The following is an 18,291-nucleotide window of genomic DNA, read 5'->3' on the forward strand; positions in this document are numbered from 1 at the left end:
TGGGCGTAGTAGAAGCTCTACATCTCATGAAGTCTTTCTTTTGGACAAATGTTTACAGGGAACCACCCGCGTATCTGGTGTAACCATCTGAGGCCATCCCTACCCCACCTGGCAAAAGATCTGTGGACTCATTGCAGCTGTACACTCTAGGTTACCCAGAACAGGATAAAGGTGGGCGGGGGCAACCTGCTTCTGGTCCTCAGGTACTTTCTCATCCTACCCCAGTACTTTAGTGTGCTTTTAGGGATATTGAGACACTCCCCATTTTTGGGAGCCTTTCCTCCTCTGGAGAGAAAGAACAACTTTCCTAAGTAGGCTGACAATTGGAAGCTTTCCCGTTCATCCATCCCTCCCTTGCGTTGCCGATCATCCAGTCAAAGACTGGAGGCAGCTATCCATCTAGCTAGTAGCTCTTAATGTTAGGGACCACAGAATAAAGGTGTTTGCACTCGTTAACACTTTTCTTGAGATTCCAGGAATTCCAAAATGCATTTGTTTTGTAGGTAAATTGTATTTTTTTTTTTTACTATAATGGGTTTTAAGGGGTAAAAAAACAAGGGTTGGGGGTGACCCCACTTATTTTTTTTTTTAAAATGCAATTTTTAGATGCATTTATTTCGATGATTTGCATTCGAAGCTTTTGCATTCGATGCAATCACTAGAAACCGAATATAGAACTTTTGTTAAAAACTTGTGCTAAGAATAATGAAAATATGTAATTGAAAGTTTGGCAATGGCAGACAACGTAACTCATTTTTATATTGTAATTCTGATATACCATGCAACGAATGTTTATGTGGGCCATAGTAAATATCTAATCTACTATCTGAATTATTTCTGGGTGTAAATTGTTGAAGTTATTCAGATATTTATGTAATGTTTTACAGAAATTATAGTGTAGATGAAGGCTTGCCCTGCAGAGAATTTAAAGCCAATTTAGGGAGCAAAGTTACTTTTAAAATATTTAAGCATTAATCATTAATGGATTTCATCTTATTTTAAGATTTGATTTTAACGATGTCATACTTATAAGAAATGTTGTATGTGTAATATGTTTTAATAGAGTGCAAAGAAATTAAATGGAGTATGTATATTTTTTGTGAAATTAATGTTTATTGACTTGGAAATAGAAATGCAAATGCACAGCTGCGGGGCAGATTAGTCTGGTGGGTCACATGGCGGAGGCCTCCTCAATGGTTCCTAGAAGGAGGGAGAGAGGCCTGGGAATATAATCTCAGGGCATCAGAGGGCACGAAGAGAGCGTTTCAATCCAAATGTCTCTTTATAGCCTCGGGCAAGGGGCTGGGGCAGTGCTCACTATGTCGCTATCGCAAGGTAGGCAATAGGTCATGTATGTTCCCCTGCAAAGGACTACTTCGTGTTTACTGTACTGAAGGCCTGCTACATACATTCTATACTTCGTGCATTTCATGTATGTACATTCATACACTGCTTTTTTACTTCCTTGCCTGATGGACAGAAGGCGCCACTTTGCCTCGTCACTCAAGCCTCCTTCTTTTGGCCCTTTGTCTAACAAGGAGGCCCCACAAGCCTGAGTAGTTCCGCCATGTGTTTACATGTCCATGAACATGTAGAACTCGCCCTGGCCCCAGTCCTTCACCACATGGACCGAATGCATGTGCAAGTGTCAGAAACGCACCCAACACTTAACTTGCAACCCAGGGATGTGTGCACAGATCAAAGGGTCTAGATTGTAGCCGTAGCGTTCATTGGTACCAGTCTTCTAGCATGAAGCGTTGTGCAGTTTTCTGAGGTCCCGAACTAGCATCACAGAAGCATGTACGATTCAAGGTACTAACATTCCCATTATCAAATGTTAAAGGCAGTGAACACATTATTCCACCTTTGAAGTCCTACTGGTTTGTGAAATCATGATCGGCTTGTTCAGATGTACCCCTTTTAATCCTCTGTGTATTAAAATTGTGTTCTCTCGGTTTCAGAAAAAGGAGACTTTTTAGCCTTGGATCTCGGGGGCACTAACTTCAGGGTGTTGCTTGTGCGTATACGGAATGGTATGCGACGTGGTGTGGAGATACACAACAAGATTTACACCATTCCAAAGGATGTCACGCAGGGGACTGGAGAAGAGGTGAGCAATGCCTGTCCTAAGTCATTACACTGTGGCAGCAGAGCATGGGATCAAATGGCATCATCACTTAGAAGCACTATTTGCCCCTTGGTTGGCATCCTAATAGTTGGGGCACACAACTGCAAACCAAAGATTGGGAATGCAAATGAATGACAATGCATTGCATTTAATGACACTGAATTATGCTGTCCCGTACCAATTCTCACTTGCCTAACGGGACTCTGCCAGCATTTGTCACATTGAAAACCAGAGATGCCCAAGTAGGCAGGCGTGTACTTGTTCAGTCAACATATCAACGTATTTGGCCTAATTTTGGTTGCTGTGTTTTTCAAGAGTGCCACATGCCGGCCGGTTCATGCCAGTGCCTCTCACAATCCATACCTTGGATTTGCTCCTTACTGCAACTCAGATCATTATTACATAATGTGTTCCACTGTAGTATCCAATGCCCTGCACTACAGAAAGTGGACTGGTAGTAGCAGGATTTAGAGCCTGCGGGTATCGCGCGTTAGAAATAAACACATCAATAAAATGAATAAACAAAGTAAAGACCATGGCCACAAAGGTTTGCTGTGCACACCCGACTAATGTTTCCTACTGGTTCATTGTGAGACAAACCACATGCAGGGTTCCTGTTACGGCAGACGAGCTCTGTAGAACTATCGATGGTGTTTTGACTGGTGGCGTGCTGACCGGCAGCATGACACACAGAACTTTGCAGGTGATAGAAGTTACCAGAGCATGGCAAGGTGGTGGACACCTTTTAAAAGTTTGCCCACAGATCTGCACTACCATCTAAAAAACAAGGAACAATCAGAGTTTGAAATTGTATTCCCACAGCCAATCCCTGTGTGAAAGTGGCTGCATGGCCTAGCTGATTCCCGTCGGTCATTAATGGGCTCGAAAGCCGTGTCTGCAGGAGAATAGAAACTTGAGTGAGGTTCAGCTTGGTAGGTGGGCATTGGAAGGGCTGCGTCAGCTGGGAGAGTTGTGGGAAGAGAACAAGCATAGTGGTCAGGAGAGAACGCGGGAGCCAAAAGGAGCAACGCTGTAATATCTTATGGGAAGGGGAACAGCACAGGCTACACTAGAGGGTGAAGGACCGGAGAGCTGGTAAATAGTTTGGGATTGGAGAGTCAGAACTAGCAGGAGGAGAGAAACCCAGTGGGAGAGGGGGGGGGGCTTGGGGTGATGACTTGGTGGCAAATGAAGAGAGACGAGAAGGTGGTATAGTTTTTGAGGTAGGTGGGCAAGACCTTGAAATCCAAGAAAGTGATACATCTTTAGAGGGGAGAAAAGGAAGTAAGAATGATACAAATATTTCAGAAGAGGGAGGCGAAGATAAAGACCAGATCATCAAAAGAAAGAAGGAAAGCAAGAAAATGAGGTGACACAAAGCGAAGAGATCTAGAAAAGGGTGATGAAGTGAAGCAGGGGACAGAATGCAGGAAGCTCATTGCAAGCAAGAGCTGGGCATCGTTTTAGGAGTAGGTCTTAAAGGAAAGGATGGAATCCAGAAGGAGAGGTGAAGTGTCCCAAACGTTGTGAGACATCAAGGGGGAAGAGAAAGGAGATGGAACAGCAAGGACAACTCTCCAGGGCATTGGGAAGGGGAACAGGGAATATAGGTTTAACCATTTCCTCTTCACAGTCTTTAGTACAGTTTGGAATGTCAGTTGTTGGAAGAAATCTTCAACATTACACCTCCACTTAGAATGCGTGGCCACATTGCAGTCTCCTACCACAATTAAACCTCTGTACACTCTCCTGTGGGATTGTATCTTTAACAATGGTTGCATCTGTCTGAATGTGACCTTTTGTCAGTAACGGGGGTTCTAGCTTTTCCTATCCCCCAAATGTTGATCCTGTTGTAACTCACCTCCTCTTTTAAGTCACTTGCGTTTGTGACCTGGAAGGACTTTGGCGGTCTGGTACCAATTGAAAAGAAAATCCTTTCCCATTCCCAACACTGCTGACACCACACTACCTTCTTGAGAAACCCACCATCTGCGTAGGCCATCACCTCGCCAAAGAACTGCAAGGAAACCTGCACTTTTCTGCTCTGCACCCTGTATCTGGAACAAGTTACCGACACATATGAGACTGGCCTCTCCCATCCTACACTTCAGGAAAGACCCGAAGAACCTATTCTACAAAGAACCTGTTGCTGATGGCTTAACACCCCACTCAAGCCCAATTCTCCCTCTCTGGGCCACCGCCGCACCCAAACAGTTCATGTAACACCCTGGGTGTGTGCCCTAATTACATTGCTCCATTACATGCGAGCTAGGTTTCTACTTTATAAATCCTGTACATACATATGTGCTGACCGTTCCATCTTTTTCCCATCATTTGGGCCTCTTTTATGATGGCTGGTCTTCCGGTAGAAGGGCAATATCCATTTTATTCCTAGGATATGAGTGTTTTTGCGCTATTGACAGCCCTTTGAGCTGCGTTAATATTACTGCCCACAATCTTTAGGGATTGTTTAGACATTTCTGTAATGAGAATCCTGGTTCATTGTCCAGACTCCCTTTCATGTGTTTTCTCTTTGTACTAGTTCTCATTAGTATGTCTCCTGGCTTCTATTGTGGTCTTTCCTTCCAGTGTCTTACCGATGATCTTTTTGTTACTTTATTACATACTGGCTCCCGTTTCATTGGCTTTCTGGCTCCCATTTAATTTCCTTTCTCATTTTATCGTGTTTATATTGGCTTACTTCATTTTGTTTACCTGGTCCCTTTATTCCACTGTCCCTTGTTAAACCCCTTTCTATTTTTCCATGTCTGTTGTTCTTTCCCCCCCCCCTTCCCTGAGGTTCTTCTTTCAATCATCCTTCTTCCAGCGTGTTTGCTCGTAGCGTCATGAACTGCCTTCGACAAATTGCTTTTCCAAGGTTGACTTTGTTCCTTTTACATTGAACAGAGTGCATGCGTTGCCTCGCTTGAATGGGATCAAATCACCATGAATATCTGATTCTTTTCTCCGGTGGCTGCGTTTTGGCTTCTGTGAATTTTCTTTGTTTTATCAAGTGTTCCAGGTGCAAGAGCTTGGTAACCCAAAATTCATCCCCTTACATTATATATGCGTTTTATTCTCTTCCTGCCAGTGTGATCCTTTCCTTTATTGTGGATCTGAAGAATCTGAACCAGAATTAGCCTGTGCAGTCTAGTCTTGCCTGAGGTGGAGCTTAAGCTTCAGTATATATACTCTTTTTATTTTGTTATTTAGAGAGTGGTTTAGTCATTTCAGTTTGAGGTGATTCATATTTCCCACTTCTTCCCACTGACCAAATAAGTGGCCTGACATGTCCTAAAATGTCTCCACCCTCTCTTGCTTCTTGCTATTTAACCTTGTTCTCCCATCTTGATGAGGTGCTGCTATTCACTCTCTAGCAGTGTGTAATACCGGATATGTCTGCTCTCATTGCCTTGATTTCCTTTCCAAAGTCATGTGCCATGTCTTTTGGGAACACGCATATACTAGGCGGTGAGGTATGGGTCATGTCCCCCTAGAATCCACATATGCACCTGGTTGCTCATTAGTCCTCTCCCACCTGCTGGTTTAGTATAATTCTTTGTTTTTACTGTTTAGTTCTCTTTGACATAAAGTGGTGGTATCTTTTCGCTTCCTCCTCCATTTGCCCATCCTCACTTCTTATGTCCCCACCTCTCTCATCTGTCCCCGGTTGCATAGTACGCTACATGGTTAATGCATTGTGAATCATGGCCGGGTAAGAACGCGTTCGGCTATGTTTCATCATCTCTTCTCTCTCAACTCTTTGTGGAACTCCACCAGACTGCCTTGTTCTTTGCTGCCCTCCTTCATCTTACTGTTTGCTTCTTTCCCTGAATCAGGAGTTACATCTGATGGGGAATCCTACATTTGTTATTGTTTGTTTATTACATGCAATCCAAAAAATACATTACAAGTAGCATGGATTATAGTCCGAATTCAGTGAAAAAACTTCACTTCAATTGACTTAGTTTAAAACAACAAAAAACCCTGACGTTTGGCAGTTGCTGAAAGCTACACCACCCTAACTCTGAGCTCCCCTGTTCATCAGGCCCATGAATAGACTGATCATTTTGCAGATGACATCACCCATGACATGTATGAAATCATGTACTACATCTATCGGTTCCCTGTGATGTCATCAGTGCCCCCTTCAGATGATCTACCTTAGGTCCCACCAGTGCACCCAAAGTAGCCACAAGGCCTGGCTGGGCCAGGCCCAGTAGCCACTTTACCACAACAGTGGGTCTATTAAATCTCTGTTCTTATAGCGAGCTGATAAAACACTATCCCTGCTAATGGGTACACCTGTAGTGTCACAGTTGCATGGATTTGAGCCATACCCCAAGTAAGGTGAACCTACTACCCCTCAGAAATGTTTCAGTGCAGAGATGCAAGCTGTCCTGAGAGGTGAACCTACTACCCCTCAGAAATGTTTCAGTGCAGAGATGCAAGCTGTCCTGAGAGGTGAACCTACTACCCCTCAAATGTTTCAGTGCAGAGGTGCAAGCTGTCCTGAGAGGTGAACCTACTACCCCTCAGAAATGTTTCAGTGCAGAGATGCAAGCTGTCCTGAGAGGTGAACCTACTACCCCTCAGAAATGTTTCAGTGCAGAGGTGCAAGCTGTCCTGAGAGGTGAACCTACTACCCCCCAGAAATGTTTCAGTGCAGAGATGCAAGCTGTCCTGAGAGGTGAACCTACTACCCCCCAGAAATGTTTCAGTGCAGAGATGCAAGCTGTCCTGAGAGGTGAACCTACTACCCCCCAGAAATGTTTCAGTGCAGAGATGCAAGCTGTCCTGAGAGGTGAACCTACTACCCCCCAGAAATGTTTCAGTGCAGAGATGCAAGCTGTCCTGAGAGGTGAACCTACTACCCCCCAGAAATGTTTCAGTGCAGAGATGCAAGCTGTCCTGAGAGGTGAACCTACTACCCCCCAGAAATGTTTCAGTGCAGAGATGCACGCTGTCCTGAGAGGTGAACCTACTACCCCCCAGAAATGTTTCAGTGCAGAGGTGCAAGCTGTCCTGAGAGGTGAACCTACTACCCCCCAGAAATGTTTCAGTGCAGAGGTGCAAGCTGTCCTGAGAGGTGAACCTACTACCCCCCAGAAATGTTTCAGTGCAGAGGTGCAAGCTGTCCTGAGAGGTGAACCTACTACCCCCCAGAAATGTTTCAGTGCAGAGGTGCAAGCTGTCCTGAGAGGTGAACCTACTACCCCCCAGAAATGTTTCAGTGCAGAGATGCAAGCTGTCCTGAGAGGTGAACCTACTACCCCCCAGAAATGTTTCAGTGCAGAGATGCAAGCTGTCCTGAGAGGTGAACCTACTACCCCCCAGAAATGTTTCAGTGCAGAGATGCAAGCTGTCCTGAGAGGTGAACCTACTACCCCCCAGAAATGTTTCAGTGCAGAGATGCAAGCTGTCCTGAGAGGTGAACCTACTACCCCCCAGAAATGTTTCAGTGCAGAGATGCAAGCTGTCCTGAGAGGTGAACCTACTACCCCCCAGAAATGTTTCAGTGCAGAGATGCAAGCTGTCCTGAGAGGTGAACCTACTACCCCCCAGAAATGTTTCAGTGCAGAGATGCACGCTGTCCTGAGAGGTGAACCTACTACCCCCCAGAAATGTTTCAGTGCAGAGATGCAAGCTGTCCTGAGAGGTGAACCTACTACCCCCCAGAAATGTTTCAGTGCAGAGATGCAAGCTGTCCTGAGAGGTGAACCTACTACCCCCCCAGAAATGTTTCAGTGCAGAGATGCAAGCTGTCCTGAGAGGTGAACCTACTACCCCCCAGAAATGTTTCAGTGCAGAGATGCACGCTGTCCTGAGAGGTGAACCTACTACCCCCCAGAAATGTTTCAGTGTAGAGATGCAAGCTGTCCTGAGAGGTGAACCTACTACCCCCCAGAAATGTTTCAGTGCAGAGGTGCAAGCTGTCCTGAGAGGTGAACCTACTACCCCCCAGAAATGTTTCAGTGCAGAGGTGCAAGCTGTCCTGAGAGGTGAACCTACTACCCCCCAGAAATGTTTCAGTGCAGAGGTGCAAGCTGTCCTGAGAGGTGAACCTACTACCCCCCAGAAATGTTTCAGTGCAGAGATGCAAGCTGTCCTGAGAGGTGAACCTACTACCCCCCAGAAATGTTTCAGTGCAGAGATGCAAGCTGTCCTGAGAGGTGAACCTACTACCCCCCAGAAATGTTTCAGTGCAGAGGTGCAAGCTGTCCTGAGAGGTGAACCTACTACCCCCCAGAAATGTTTCAGTGCAGAGATGCAAGCTGTCCTGAGAGGTGAACCTACTACCCCCCAGAAATGTTTCAGTGCAGAGATGCAAGCTGTCCTGAGAGGTGAACCTACTACCCCCCAGAAATGTTTCAGTGCAGAGATGCACGCTGTCCTGAGAGGTGAACCTACTACCCCCCAGAAATGTTTCAGTGCAGAGATGCAAGCTGTCCTGAGAGGTGAACCTACTACCCCCCAGAAATGTTTCAGTGCAGAGGTGCAAGCTGTCCTGAGAGGTGAACCTACTACCCCTCAGAAATGTTTCAGTGCAGAGATGCAAGCTGTCCTGAGAGGTGAACCTACTACCCCCCAGAAATGTTTCAGTGCAGAGATGCAAGCTGTCCTGAGAGGTGAACCTACTACCCCCCAGAAATGTTTCAGTGCAGAGATGCAAGCTGTCCTGAGAGGTGAACCTACTACCCCCCAGAAATGTTTCAGTGCAGAGGTGCAAGCTGTCCTGAGAGGTGAACCTACTACCCCCCAGAAATGTTTCAGTGCAGAGATGCAAGCTGTCCTGAGAGTTGAACCTACTACCCCTCAAATGTTTCAGTGCAGAGGTGCAAGCTGTCCTGAGAGGTGAACCTACTACCCCCCAGAAATGTTTCAGTGCAGAGGTGCAAGCTGTCCTGAGAGGTGAACCTACTACCCCTCAAATGTTTCAGTGCAGAGGTGCAAGCTGTCCTGAGAGGTGAACCTACTACCCCCCAGAAATGTTTCAGTGCAGAGGTGCAAGCTGTCCTGAGAGGTGAACCTACTACCCCCCAGAAATGTTTCAGTGCAGAGATGCAAGCTGTCCTGAGAGGTGAACCTACTACCCCCCAGAAATGTTTCAGTGCAGAGATGCAAGCTGTCCTGAGAGGTGAACCTACTACCCCTCAAATGTTTCAGTGCAGAGGTGCAAGCTGTCCTGAGAGGTGAACCTACTACCCCTCAAATGTTTCAGTGCAGAGGTGCAAGCTGTCCTGAGAGGTAAACCTACTACCCCCCAGAAATGTTTCAGTGCAGAGATGCAAGCTGTCCTGAGAGGTGAACCTACTACCCCTCAAATGTTTCAGTGCAGAGATGCAAGCTGTCCTGAGAGGTGAACCTACTACCCCCCAGAAATGTTTCAGTGCAGAGATGAAAGCTGTCCTGAGAGGTGAACCTACTACCCCCCAGAAATGTTTCAGTGCAGAGGTGCAAGCTGTCCTGAGAGGTGAACCTACTACCCCTCAAATGTTTCAGTGCAGAGATGCACGCTGTCCTGAGAGGTGAACCTACTACCCCCCAGAAATGTTTCAGTGCAGAGGTGCAAGCTGTCCTGAGAGGTGAACCTACTACCCCTCAGAAATGTTTCAGTGCAGAGATGCAAGCTGTCCTGAGAGTTGAACCTACTACCCCCCAGAAATGTTTCAGTGCAGAGATGCAAGCTGTCCTGAGAGGTGAACCTACTACCCCCCAGAAATGTTTCAGTGCAGAGATGCAAGCTGTCCTGAGAGGTGAACCTACTACCCCCCAGAAATGTTTCAGTGCAGAGGTGCAAGCTGTCCTGAGAGGTGAACCTATTACCCCCCAGAAATGTTTCAGTGCAGAGATGCAAGCTGTCCTGAGAGGTGAACCTACTACCCCCCAGAAATGTTTCAGTGCAGAGATGCACGCTGTCCTGAGAGGTGAACCTACTACCCCCCAGAAATGTTTCAGTGCAGAGGTGCAAGCTGTCCTGAGAGGTGAACCTACTACCCCCCAGAAATGTTTCAGTGCAGAGATGCAAGCTGTCCTGAGAGGTGAACCTACTACCCCCCAGACATGTTTCAGTGCAGAGATGCAAGCTGTCCTGAGAGGTGAACCTACTACCCCCCAGAAATGTTTCAGTGCAGAGATGCACGCTGTCCTGAGAGGTGAACCTACTACCCCCCAGAAATGTTTCAGTGCAGAGATGCAAGCTGTCCTGAGAGGTGAACCTACTACCCCCCAGAAATGTTTCAGTGCAGAGATGCAAGCTGTCCTGAGAGGTGAACCTACTACCCCTCAAATGTTTCAGTGCAGAGATGCAAGCTGTCCTAAGAGGTGAACCTACTACCCCCCAGAAATGTTTCAGTGCAGAGGTGCAAGCTGTCCTGAGAGGTGAACCTACTACCCCCCAGAAATGTTTCAGTGCAGAGATGCAAGCTGTCCTGAGAGGTGAACCTACTACCCCCCAGAAATGTTTCAGTGCAGAGATGCACGCTGTCCTGAGAGGTGAACCTACTACCCCCCAGAAATGTTTCAGTGCAGAGATGCAAGCTGTCCTGAGAGGTGAACCTACTACCCCCCAGAAATGTTTCAGTGCAGAGATGCACGCTGTCCTGAGAGGTGAACCTACTACCCCCCAGAAATGTTTCAGTGCAGAGATGCAAGCTGTCCTGAGAGGTGAACCTACTACCCCCCAGAAATGTTTCAGTGCAGAGATGCAAGCTGTCCTGAGAGGTGAACCTACTACCCCTCAAATGTTTCAGTGCAGAGATGCAAGCTGTCCTGAGAGGTGAACCTACTACCCCCCAGAAATGTTTCAGTGCAGAGATGCAAGCTGTCCTGAGAGGTGAACCTACTACCCCTCAAATGTTTCAGTGCAGAGATGCAAGCTGTCCTGAGAGGTGAACCTACTACCCCCCAGAAATGTTTCAGTGCAGAGATGCAAGCTGTCCTGAGAGGTGAACCTACTACCCCCCAGAAATGTTTCAGTGCAGAGGTGCAAGCTGTCCTGAGAGGTGAACCTACTACCCCCCAGAAATGTTTCAGTGCAGAGGTGCAAGCTGTCCTGAGAGGTGAACCTACTACCCCCCAGAAATGTTTCAGTGCAGAGATGCAAGCTGTCCTGAGAGGTGAACCTACTACCCCCCAGAAATGTTTCAGTGCAGAGATGCAAGCTGTCCTGAGAGGTGAACCTACTACCCCTCAGAAATGTTTCAGTGCAGAGATGCAAGCTGTCCTGAGAGGTGAACCTACTACCCCCCAGAAATGTTTCAGTGCAGAGATGCACGCTGTCCTGAGAGGTGAACCTACTACTCCCCAGAAATGTTTCAGTGCAGAGATGCAAGCTGTCCTGAGAGGTGAACCTACTACCCCCCAGAAATGTTTCAGTGCAGAGATGCAAGCTGTCCTGAGAGGTGAACCTACTACCCCCCAGAAATGTTTCAGTGCAGAAATGCAAGCTGTCCTGAGAGGTGAACCTACTACCCCCCAGAAATGTTTCAGTGCAGAGATGCAAGCTGTCCTGAGAGGTGAACCTACTACCCCCCAGAAATGTTTCAGTGCAGAGATGCACGCTGTCCTGAGAGGTGAACCTACTACCCCCCAGAAATGTTTCAGTGCAGAGGTGCAAGCTGTCCTGAGAGGTGAACCTACTACCCCCCAGAAATGTTTCAGTGCAGAGATGCAAGCTGTCCTGAGAGGTGAACCTACTACCCCCCAGAAATGTTTCAGTGCAGAGATGCAAGCTGTCCTGAGAGGTGAACCTACTACCCCCCAGAAATGTTTCAGTGCAGAGATGCAAGCTGTCCTGAGAGGTGAACCTACTACCCCTCAAATGTTTCAGTGCAGAGATGCAAGCTGTCCTGAGAGGTGAACCTACTACCCCCCAGAAATGTTTCAGTGCAGAGATGCAAGCTGTCCTGAGAGGTGAACCTACTACCCCCCAGAAATGTTTCAGTGCAGAGGTGCAAGCTGTCCTGAGAGGTGAACCTACTACCCCCCAGAAATGTTTCAGTGCAGAGGTGCAAGCTGTCCTGAGAGGTGAACCTACTACCCCCCAGAAATGTTTCAGTGCAGAGGTGCAAGCTGTCCTGAGAGGTGAACCTACTACCCCCCAGAAATGTTTCAGTGCAGAGATGCAAGCTGTCCTGAGAGGTGAACCTACTACCCCCCAGAAATGTTTCAGTGCAGAGATGCAAGCTGTCCTGAGAGGTGAACCTACTACCCCTCAGAAATGTTTCAGTGCAGAGATGCACGCTGTCCTGAGAGGTGAACCTACTACCCCCCAGAAATGTTTCAGTGCAGAGATGCAAGCTGTCCTGAGAGGTGAACCTACTACCCCCCAGAAATGTTTCAGTGCAGAGATGCAAGCTGTCCTGAGAGGTGAACCTACTACCCCCCAGAAATGTTTCAGTGCAGAGATGCAAGCTGTCCTGAGAATTGTTAAATCCAAAATTCACCAACCATTTGTTCAGGTGCACTTTTAAATTAGGATCTGAAAACTGTGTATGGGAATAAATAATTACTCTGTTGGCCTCTATTTGTGTTGCACTTTTTTTAAAACGAGAAGCAGCAGTATGCATTTTATGCAGGATGGACAGCTTATGAAAATCTTATTTGTGTGGAAATATCATATTTCCATCAAAGTTCATTATAAACCACATTTCAATTAACTACTTTTATGATGTAACCGTTTATTATCATTACATTATTCATGCTTCTTTCTGTAATAAAAAGAAATAAAACGCGTGGACATTCATAAACGTCCTCCAATCATTCCAGGAAGTGAACCTGCCTAGTGGAGAATGCCTCCATCAGGTCCAGTGCAAGTGCCCCCATGGCTTGGGCGTCAGCAACAGAAGCTGCATCAGTAATAGCAAGTTTAACTGTTCCTAGAATAGATATTGCATATCTGTGCCTCAATTGTCCTTAATTAGGGCAAAAAGGTAAGTATACTGGGGTTCCCAATATTTGAGAATGCAATATAAGTGTACGGTGTTTTTCCCCCTGATTCAGTATGAAAGCGTGATCAGCAACCTGCATGGGGACCTTAACCGGGATACTTGCACCTTACTGCACACATGTGCGAATGGAACGCAGGGGATTAACTTGTCAACCATCGCGTAGAGGCCCATTGCAGACCTCCATATATGCAGACTGCACTGAGGGGGATGTGGCCTTCTCCTATGTCTGGTCAGCCCTGATGACTGATAGTTGTACCTGAGAACCTGGTTAAATAAACAGACACAGCCTAATTTCAGGTGCAATGCTTAAACAGCCTCTTGTATATAACTGACTGAGTATGAAGGGTTCTCTTTATCACATGAGTAACTTTACAGCTTTGGGCCCCTCGAGTGGGGTGCTCTCAGTTAATACATGAAATGCATAAATACTTAAACAACATCATTACATTACCTCAGATAATATATAATAAAATAGCACCAATTCAGTAACCTGGGCCGTGGAGTGTTTGCAGGAGTATAGTTCGGACACAAATAAATAGGTAGGTAGGTGCCATGAGTTCATGGACATCTGAAAATAAATAATTAAATAGCATCAATTCAGTCCCCTGGGCAGAGGGGTGTTTGCATGCGTATATTGCATACACAGATCAATAAGTAGCTAAGTGGCATGGGTTCATTGACGTCTGATAATAATGAAATAGTATCAATTCAGTCACCTGGGCATGGGGGCGGTGGAATGGGTATATTTCATTCATGAATAAATAAGTGGCTGGGTAGCATGCGTTCATTGACATCTGCTAATAAATAAATATCATCAATTCCGTACTCTGGGAGGATGGGCGTTGGGAGCAAGTTCATTTACCTCTGACAATAAATAATTAAATAGCATCAATTCAGTAATTGTAGGAGTACCGGCCTCCTGTTGCCTTTCTATTAACCTGAGCCCACTCCAGTATTCCTAAGCCCCCTAGTAGCTACAGACTACCACAAGAGACACAATACCTAGGATACAGACCAAAATATACACAATCAGACTAAACAGGGAAATTCCCCTACTTTTATCCCTTGACTGGTGAGGTGTATAATCTGTCCAAGAAGGAGCATATAAAGAGTCATAGTACGGGTAGTTCAATGACACCCTGCCTGCCTTCACACCATGAGGAGCCCAGGGTTATGTTAAATACTGAACGCCAGAACCGTATCTGGCCAACTGTTCTTCTGCCTCACCACCTGTCTCCCTCCTAACGCTTCCCTATTTCAACATCGGAAAGGCACCGCCTCACAGAGAGGCTGCACGCAATCTTGTGTAAGATGCAGTAGAATGAATGGGCCAGGCGGGCCGCACTTGTTAGCTCCTATACTGTTTCTCCGGGCTCAGACACAACCACGCTTTGCCCTGGACACAGTGGAAAAAGAGAGAAAACTGGGGAGGGACTCAACAAAAAAAACAGACCCCCTCTCCCTCTCTTTCCTTCTATGGGTCCCCTTGGGCCTCCTACCAAACCCCAGTATCCCTGAGGGGGCACCCTTACTGGGCTGAGGTGAAATCCCTCAGCCACATGTCACAAGCGGCCCACAGCAAGACAGGCCGCTCCGGGTCCCATGTGGACCCGCCTTGCTCAAACCCGTCAAGAATGTCGATAATGACAACATGAGGGATAGTACAGCAACACACGCCGTAGAATATCCCGATCCTCCCCCTCACACTTTCCCCCCTCCTACCTCGAAGCCACAACACGGCAAGGGAAGAAAGCAGCTAGGCTCTATCCCTCACAGATATGCACCAGCACTTGTTACCAGCACCTGCCTACTTTCTCCCACGGCACCTGCCTACTTTCTCCCACGGCTCCCGGCACGGCCCACAGTCTCGACCCTGGGAAGGGGAGAGCAACGGCCTGTCAGGAAAAATGATGACCTCTAGGGATGTCACTTCATGGAGACTGCGTCATCGCGCTCCTTGTTCCCTCCCTTCTCTCTCTCTCTCACTCTTGACTCTCCCCGCCTGAGGATTCCCTCGTGGTTTTGTCACCCAGGTGTTGGCGGCCTCAGGTTGCCGCCGTCCGTGAGCCCCCCACCCCCCGTGACAGAGAGACACGGAGACAGGAGTGCTTCCAGTGTGGGCTCCCCGGTGATTGTGATGTCACCGGGAACGCCCCGTTTATTTAACAGCGCACGCGACAGAGTGCACGTCACTTCGTCGCGTGCGTACCCTTAAAGGGCAACGCCACACTCCTCCTTTTCCATAACAACAAATTGGAAACAGGAGGGACTAAACTATCACACATTTATAAACACACCACTCTATCAGTTCCCCAATCGAACCCCCATTTATTCACAGCCACCCTGGATCCCCCGCGGGTACCTGTCTTGACCTGACCACTTAACCCCGGTCAGCCATGCCAGCTCAGTCCGTAATATAGTCTGTGAGACGGGCAGGTTTCCCACGCCCTGTTCTCAGGGGGTACCTCCTGCCAGCGTCCCTGGCCGGTGTCTCTTGACCGGGTCTGCCTCGAGCGAGAGAATCCACCGCGGGTCCTTCTCCCCCACCTTCATCCAAGGCACCTTCACCCTCTCGGTCGTCCGGGCTGTCCACCCTGGGGTCGCCAATTCTCCTGAAGAACGAGGCATTCCTGGTTACAGACGATGTCCCGTCAGAGGCTGTTACCATAGAACCCTTGACCGCCACGACATCTAACGGAGCGGGTTCATACGTGAGAGACAGCTTTCCATGTGGGTGGCGATTCCTCACCAGCACCTCATCACCCAGTGCGATGTGTGGGGGTCTGAGGCCCCTCCGGATGTTTTCCATCTGTGTCCTGATTCGTCTTTCCTCTTCGACCTGTTCATTGTCAATGACGGCAGGGTCCCTGTCCCCCACCTACCTCCGGTATGACGTCTCTCGGGCACCTCTGGAACAGCGCCTCCGCCGGGGCCACACCAGTGGACGTGTGAGGTGTGGTCCGGTATCCCCTCAGGAAAACGTATAGGGCCCTCTGCAAGCACTCGCCCTTGCCATGGGCGATCCTGAATACCTTGTTGAGGGTGCGCATCATGCGCTCGGCCTCCCCGTTGGCCCGAGGCCACAGTGGGGTGACCCGCCGGTGTTGAATGCCATATTCCCTCATAAGCTCGGCCAAGCTCTCGCCCTGGAATGGTGCCCCGTTGTCAGAGCACAGCACAGAGGGTAGGCCATGGGTGGCAAAGATCTTCTCCAGCGCCATCACCACGTTCTCAAACGCGACAGACTCTATGAACTCGACCTCTGGGTATCGAGACCACTCGTCCACCACAACCAGGAAATGAGTGCCCCTCGACGTGGACCCGGAGTCAGCGTGCACCACTTCCCATGGCCGAGTCCCCCTGGGCATCGCTTCGATGGATGGTTCTCGTTGGGCCGGTGCTGCAGCCTGACACCATACGCACGACGCCACAAACGCTTCCACCTTCCGTTCGAGTTCCGGGAACCACACTTTCTGACGGAGGCGAGCTTTGGTTTTGGGCGCGCCTTGGTGACCCTGGTGCGCCAGTGCGATGACCTGTGCAACTTTGGCCTGGGGTATCACGATTCTCTCACCCCTCAGTAGCAGCCCCGACTCCGAGAATGTCAGCTCTTCCCTCACTCTCCACAACTGCTCGAGGGCCACTCTGGCTTCACATGTCCTGCGTTCCACAGCCTCCAGCACCGTCTTCCAGGTGCCCCTCTGCATGGCTTCCTTCAGGATCGCGAAACAGTCGTCGCCTTTTGATGCGACCTCGAGCTCTTCCACCTGCATGGAGTTTGGGGTGGCCGTCTCCACGACTAGGCGGACGTGCTCATCGGCTTCCTCCGCGGATGCAGAGTCCTGCGAGTCCCCTCTGGGGTGTCGAGAGAGGTAATCCGCCACGTTGTTAGCCCCAGGACGATATATCAATGACACTCCATACTGGAGCAAAGCGAGCATCCAGCGCTCTATTCTCACTGGTGGACGGGATGATGAGCCTGCCATGATCGGCAACAACGGCTTGTGGTCCGTGACCACAGTCACTGGGCGCCCCAGAATGTAGAGGCGGAAATGTCGGCAACCCCACAGCACCGCCAGGGCTTCCCTCTCAATCTGAGAGTATCTTTGCTCGGTGTCGGAAGGCGCTTTACTGGCATATGCTATGGGTCGAACTTCCTGATCCTTCCCCACTTGTGTGAGAACCGCCCCCAGTCCGTACGGGCTGGCGTCCACCACGATCTCCGTCTGCAGGCTCGGGTCGAAGCACGCCATGGTGTCTTCCGCCGCCAACGCCCCTTTTATGTCGTCGAATGCCGCCTGCTCAAGGGGGCCCCAGTGCCAGGTGACGTCCTTCTTCGTGAGCGATCTCAATGGCTCTGAGGGGGATGCCAGGTTCCTAATGAAACGGCCACAGTAAGTAACCATGCCCAGAAAACTCCTCACCTCTGCGACGTTCTCTGGAGGACGCGCCTCTTTTATGTCCTTCACTTTGCGGGGATCCGGCGACACCCCATCCGCCTTGAAAACGAACCCAAAGAATTCGATCGTAGTTTTCAGAAACTCGCACTTGTCCTTGTGCAGGGTGAGGCCCAGCGAGCGTAGTCGTTCAAAGGTCTTGGCCAGACGTGCCAGATGCTCCGTCTCCGATTTCGCATACACCAAAATGTCGTCACTGATGTTAAGGACTCCATCCAGATCCGCTAATGCCCCTCTTATGATGTTTTGGAAGACCTCCGCCGCGGAGGACACCCCGAAACTCAACCTCTTGTAGCGGTAAAGCCCCCGATGAGTAGTAAATGTTGTTATGTAGCGGGACTCTGGGTGCAGGACCACCTGATGATAGCCCGCTCTCAAGTCTAGTTTGGAGAAGAACTTCGCCCCTTGCAGTTCCGCTATAATGTCATCGATGGTAGGGGTTAGGTGTCGCTCCCTCTTTATGGCCTTATTGGGAAGCCGCATGTCCACACAGATCCTCACCGCCTCTGGCTGTTTGGGCTTGCGCGCAATGACAATGGGAGACACCCACGGGGTGGGGCCCTCAACCTTTTCAATGATGTCTAGCCCCACCAGACTGTCCAGCTCTCGATCCACCAGATCCCTCAGGTGAAACGGCACTCGTCGGTGTTTCAGCGCCACAGGTTGGATCGATTCATCGATGTGGAGTCGTACCGGCTCACCCACCAGCTGACCAATGCCTTCAAACAGTGCGCCATGTTTGGCCAGGAGTACC

At 48.9% G+C, this 18,291-nt stretch overlaps 1 protein-coding gene across 1 annotated transcript in view; it reads left to right on the forward strand.

The window, feature by feature from the left end:
- Positions 1 to 18,291, forward strand: part of LOC138491244 (hexokinase-2) — a 388,662-nt gene that overhangs the window by 296,078 nt on the left and 74,293 nt on the right. The window contains exon 11 of the mRNA XM_069617654.1: positions 1,962 to 2,110. Coding sequence (XP_069473755.1) covers positions 1,962 to 2,110 — 149 coding nt within the window. The remainder of the gene's footprint in view (positions 1 to 1,961; positions 2,111 to 18,291) is intronic.

The sequence above is a fragment of the Ambystoma mexicanum genome, chromosome 10 (assembly GCF_040938575.1).
Source record: "Ambystoma mexicanum isolate Mex_15411 chromosome 10, UKY_AmexF1_1, whole genome shotgun sequence".
Taxonomy (NCBI): Eukaryota; Metazoa; Chordata; class Amphibia; order Caudata; family Ambystomatidae; genus Ambystoma; species Ambystoma mexicanum.